At 36.2% G+C, this 6,000-nt stretch overlaps 1 protein-coding gene across 1 annotated transcript in view; it reads right to left on the bottom strand.

The window, feature by feature from the left end:
* Positions 1-622: 622 nt before the first annotated feature.
* LOC129491630 (putative uncharacterized protein CCDC28A-AS1) overlaps positions 623-6,000 on the bottom strand; it is a 51,330-nt gene continuing 45,952 nt past the window's right edge. Inside the window, exons 4-5 of the mRNA XM_055296158.2 lie at positions 3,805-3,930; positions 623-666 (exon numbers count right to left, since the gene is read on the bottom strand). Of these exons, the coding sequence (XP_055152133.2) occupies positions 623-666; positions 3,805-3,930 (170 nt within the window). The remainder of the gene's footprint in view (positions 667-3,804; positions 3,931-6,000) is intronic.

The following is a 6,000-nucleotide window of genomic DNA, read 5'->3' as shown; positions in this document are numbered from 1 at the left end:
AGCCTCAGCAATGGCGGTCATCACTCCCCCAATGAAGTTCAAGCATCCCAGTTTGACTTCAGACTGCTGTGCTGGCAGCGAGAATTTCAAGCCAGGTGGATCTTTGCTTGCTGGGCTCTGTGGGCGTGGGACCCGCCGAGCCAGACCACTTGGCTCCCTGGCTTCAGCCCCCTTTCCAGGGGAGTGCACTGTTCTGTGTCAATGCCATTCCAGTATTCACTGGGGTATGGAAAAAAAAAAAACTCCTATAGTTAGCTCAGTGTCTGCCCAAATGGCTGCCTAGTTTTGTGCTTGAAACCCAGCGCCCTGGTGGCATAGGCACTGGAGGGAATCTCCTGGTCTGTGGGTTATGAAGACCATAGGAAAAGCACAGCATCTGGGCAGGAGTGCACCATTCCTCAGGCACAGTCCCTCACAGCTTCCCTGTGGTAGATGAGAGAATTCCCCGACCCCTTGTGCTTCCTGGGTGAGGAGATGCCCCACCTGCTTCTGCTTGCCCTCCATGCACTGCACCCACTCTCCAACCAGTTCCACTGAGATGAACCAAGTTCCTCAGTTGGAAATGCAGAAATCACCCACCTTCTGTGTCAATCTCGCTGGAAGCTGCAGACCAGAGCTTTTCCTAGTTGACCATCTTGCCAGCAATCCAAGCTGCCATGTATTTTTCTTAAGAATTGATAAACTTGATTAATATAAGGAGAGTTTAATACATAAAATCTTCCTATACCCCTAAAAGATCTCCCTAGATAGACAATAATATTTGAAATTGAATTATTTTTGTTCTGCCATTCAACCATTAATAAATGAAAATAGCAGTATCTCCAGTACGGTATCTCTCTTAATCTCCCAAAATATCCTAGGTAAATTTTTAGATGTCTTGCTAAAATTTTTACCTACTAAGTATCTCGAATTCCACTTACCTACCAATTGTTATCTCTTCCTCATAACTGACTCTAAAATTCTTGCACAATAGCTGAGTTCTACAGAACTAAACACAGTGTCATTTGGAAAAGGATTAGGCTATTTGAAAAAGATAGGACTAAGCCAGCAACAATGTATTTACCTGTCAAGAATAGCTTTTCATATTTTTCATCATGAAATATAGTGCAGAGAAAATACACAAAACAAAAAGTTACAGCTTGATGATTTATCAAAACTGAATTCACATAACCAGACTCCAGACAAAGGGAATACTGTTAGCTTCCTCAATGACACTTCATTCCAAATTCTACAACTTTTCATCTCTTCTCTGCAGATAAACCTTATCCTAAATGTTATGGGAATAACTTCCTTGCACCCCATAATATTCATACTAAATACCATAGCTTAATTTGATCTGTGTTTTGGAGCTTATATAAATATAATTAACTAGCAAATATTAAATTTTCTCTATGGCTTCTCATGTTTAGCAAAGATTTATATACTGTTGTCACTCATAATTCCTTTGTTTTTATTGTTGCATAGTATTCCCTTGGGTTTATTTACAGCAATCTAATCTAGTCTTGGTGGGTATTTGGATTGTTTTCAACTTTTGGCCTATTGTAATGTTCCCATTAATATTCCACAATAAGAATCTTGGATAATGTGGACATGAGTATCAGTTGGTTACACACCTAGAAGTGGACTTGCTTATTGATAGAGTATTTGCATGTTTAATATTAGTAAATGATGCTGAATGATATTCAAAAGGAGTTTTAACAATTTATATTGTTCATATAGTATATGGAAATTTTTAATGCTTCAAATGTCATAACTTTGTTAGATTTTATTTTATTTTTTTAAATATTGGCCATTCTATCTTAGTTGGTTTAATTTGCAATTTGTAAATAATTCAGTCTTTGTAAATAAGATCAAAGATAATTCTTGATCACATTAGAGTTAAGCATGTTTTCATACTTATAGGCTATTTAAAAATATTCACCTGTGAAGTGACTATATCTCTCAGCCTTAAAACAATTAGGTTGTTAATCTTTTATTGCTTTTAAAAAGCACTTTATATATGCTAAACATAAAACATTTATAGCTTATCTGGGTTAAAATACATTTTACAATTGAGTAAATTGCATTCTACTCTCAATTATCTACATTAATAAGCAATTCTCAATTTTATCAAGCTAAATTTATTAATATTTTAAATAAATAACGATTGTGTTTACTATTTTTATTATCGATAAAAGTCATGAATCTTTTATGGATTCATGATCCATAATTTGAATCACCAATATGTTACTTAGAAAATTTATATTCATATTTATAAGTGATATTAGTGTATAAATTTCTATTCTTATAATTTCTTTATCAGGTTTTGGTGTCAAGGTTATTTGAGACTCATTACATGGATTGAGGACCGTTCCTCCTTTTTTATTCCATAGGAGATATTTGTAACATCAGCAAAACTTATAATTTAAGTATTTGTTATAATTCAGAAGTGAAACTATTTATACCTACAGGTTTATTTGTGGAAAAAAAATAAAATTAGGAATTCAAATTCTCAAATAGCTATGTGATTATTAAGATTTATTGCATTGTTTTTATTTTACTATTTTCCCAAGAGTGTGTCCACTTCACCATGTTTTTTCAGATATGTTTGGATAGACATGTTCATAACAGTCATCTATGTGTCTACCCCTTTGTTTCTAGTTCTTTAATTCCTTTACTCCTTTAACCCTACTTTTCAAATTCATGTAACTGCTTTCCACCATTGCTGCTTTGAACCACTTTCACATTTTTCATATTTGACTTGTTTTCTTATTCCTGGAATTTGTACCTGAACTTTGCTATTTGAAGTAAAGTTTATTATTCTCTCTAGTCGGAAATCCTACAGGACTTGATTAGCTTTTTTGAGTTTACCTTTGTCACCTTAAAATCTATCCTTCACACTACTCTTAGAGTAATGAAAGCAAAACACATATGTAATTGCTGTTTTTAAAAAGTTAATATTTTCCAACTTTGGATATCATAAATTTGAGTAAACATTACAGTGAAACATTTTCTTCACGTAGTTTTTACCCACTTAATTCATGTTCTTATTTTGGTTCAGTATAGCAACACCAATCTTAGCCAGAAAGCATTTGCTGACTACTACCCTATCTACCTGGTTAACCAAGGCTTTCATTACTTTGTGTCTTTGCATGTATTTGTGTTATATAATGACATTAACTGCATTTTCGCGTAAGTTCATGTTTGTGTGGTGGCTGATATTGTTTGGCTGTGTCCTCACCCCGCTCTCATCTTGAGTTCCCACCTATTGTGGGAGGAACCTGGTGGGAGGTAATTCAATCATGGGGGCAGCTCTTCCAGTGCTTTCTCATGACAGAGAATAAGTCTCCTGAGAGCTGATGGTTTTTAAAAGAGGAGTTCCCCTGCACAAACTCTTTCTTTTTTCCTGCCGCCATCCAGGTAGGATGTGACTTGCTCCTCCTCACCTTCTGCCATGATTGTGAAGCTTCCCCAGCCACGCAGAACTCTGAATTCTCCATTAAATCATTTTTCTTTGTAAATTCCCCAGTCTCGGGTATGTCTTTATCAGCAGCGTGCAACATATTAATACAGCGGCTTCGTAATTGTTTTGTTCTTTGGATTATTTTTCTTCCTGTCTCTGACTTCTAGCTCAGTAACTCACATTGCTGAAACTCTTAAAAGTATTTATGGCCGGGCACAGTGGTTCACGCCTCTAATCCCAGCACTTTGGGAGGCCGAGACGGGCGGATCCCAAGGTCAGGAGATGGAGAACATCTTGGTCAACATGGTGAAACCCTGTCTCTACTAAAAATGCCAACGTTAGCCAGGCGTGGTGGTGCGCACCTGTAGTCCCAGCTACTCTGGAGGCTGAGGCAGGAGAACAGCTTGAACCTGGGAGGTGGAGGTTGCAGTCAGCCAAGATCGCACCACTGCACTCCAGCCTGGGTGACAACAAGAGTGAAACTCGATCTAAAAAAAAAAAAAAAAAAGATTATTACATAAATATTGGATAGATGAAAATAAAATATTTCATTTTAATCTAAGTAATCGTGATTATTTTACTACTGGACATTAAAAAGAAAAACATATCTCTGGCTTTATATTGCTCCTATTAACTACTCTGCAATAGTCACAGTTATCACACAATATTTAAAAGCTAGTAAACATGCCACATCTCTTAAAAATTTCCTGAGAAGTAAAGGCAAACTATCATGTGATTTGAAAATTTTCAGTTTTCTTGATGTGTAAAGTTAGGTTTTGCAACGTCTGTATCAGTTTTGTTATTAGAACATATTTATAGTCTGTCATTCTCCTTCAAGCAATTAACAGGAGTAGTTTTGATATTTTACTTTTCTGTAAAGTTAAAATTTTATTTCATATCCTTGCAATAGCTATGCATGGGAAAAAAGAACCAGAGATTTGTGCCTAATTTTTATTCTTAGTTATTCTTTTATTCTGTTTATTTTTATAGATAACCTTTGTGTAGTTTTCTTAGAAAAATTATAATATAGAGCACCTGTGAATGAATTTCAAAAATATCCATGGATGTTAATGCTTAATAATTAGTTTCTTATTTGCAAATTCTCCCTACACTTCCTCTTTTCCCTCTGTTTCTTAAATACTAGTGTCTTTTTAAAGTCTAATATGGATTTTGACTCACTCTGTGGCATCCTCCACCCTGATGACAAAAGTCTTGTTACTTTATTTCATCCTGCTGCTCAGAATAATTCAATGCTTCTTCATCACCTTCATATTAAGATGCAAGCTCCTTGGTGTATCACACAAAATCATTCACAATCTCAGCCTATTTTTGAAACTTCTCCAGCATCATCTCTTCCTGCCAATCCCGAGAATACTGTTTTTTTCTTTAAAAAATTTTTTTTTATTATTATTATACTGTAAGTTTTGGGATACACGTGCAGAATGTGCAGGTTTGTCACACAGGTATACATGTGACATGGTGGTTTCCTGCACCCATCAACCTGTCATCTACATTAAGTGTTTCTCCTAATGCTATTCTTCCCCCAGACCCCCACCCCGTGACAGGCCCTGGTATGTGATGTTCCCCTCCCTGTGTCCATGTGTTCTCGTTGTTCAGCTCCCGCTTGTGAGTGAGAACATGTGGTGTTTGGTTTTCTGTTCTTATGGAGAATACTTTTTGATTCTTGCCTTCATGCCCTTGCACCTGCTTTTCTCTCTGCTTTGAATGTTTTCTTTTTCATTTTCTGGGTAACTGCAATATATCTTTGAAGGGCTAAACTCCTGACAGATGCCTTCCCTAACCCATTGATTTACATCAAATGTTCTTTCTATGGCTTTCTATAACACCACTGAGTGTCATTATGAACACATAAATGATATGATCAGTATTCATTCCAGAATCTTATTCAACTCTGTACTCTTAGAACTAAGTGCAGCACTGGAAAGCTCAGTCATTTTGTTAAATGAGTGAATGAAAATGTGGGATTTGTGAACATGCACGGACACGGGGCCCTTACTGTTCTGTCAGGTAACTGGCTTCCCTGTTCTTTTTCCTCTCACTCCTCTCATTATACCACAGTTACCATCCTGTGGATACATGTTTCATTTATGTGCCTGTTGTCCCTGGCAGATTTCTGCAGTTCACCCTCAGTGCTCAGTAGCGTCTGCTAGCTTCCCTTCAGCTCCTAGTTTAAATAATGTTCCATATGCATTCTTCAAGGTTTATTGATTCTGCTCTCTAGGGAGTGCCCTATACTTCAAGTGAAGAATTTGAAAATAGGGGGATCATTAAAATAAATTCCTGTGTTTTGGCCAAAGTTCAGTTATGGTGCTGTAGTTATTTGCAGATTTCAGCCTGGAAGCAATGTTATATAATACAAAAAAATTGAAGGTATGCATCTAAACAACAGATTAATAAAGGGATTTTCTGGGTCTTAATTTTAATCAGTTTATTTGCCACCGGAGAATAGTGTTTGAAGTCAAAGCTTAAAATCTAGATGCATATTAATGGAATTCATTATTTCAAAGCATACAAGGGATAAATAAAGCTAAATTACA

Source organism: Symphalangus syndactylus, chromosome 10, assembly GCF_028878055.3.
Source record: "Symphalangus syndactylus isolate Jambi chromosome 10, NHGRI_mSymSyn1-v2.1_pri, whole genome shotgun sequence".
Taxonomy (NCBI): domain Eukaryota; kingdom Metazoa; phylum Chordata; class Mammalia; order Primates; family Hylobatidae; genus Symphalangus; species Symphalangus syndactylus.
The sequence above is the reverse complement of the archived record's forward strand: the minus strand, read 5'-3'. Positions and strand labels throughout refer to the sequence as shown.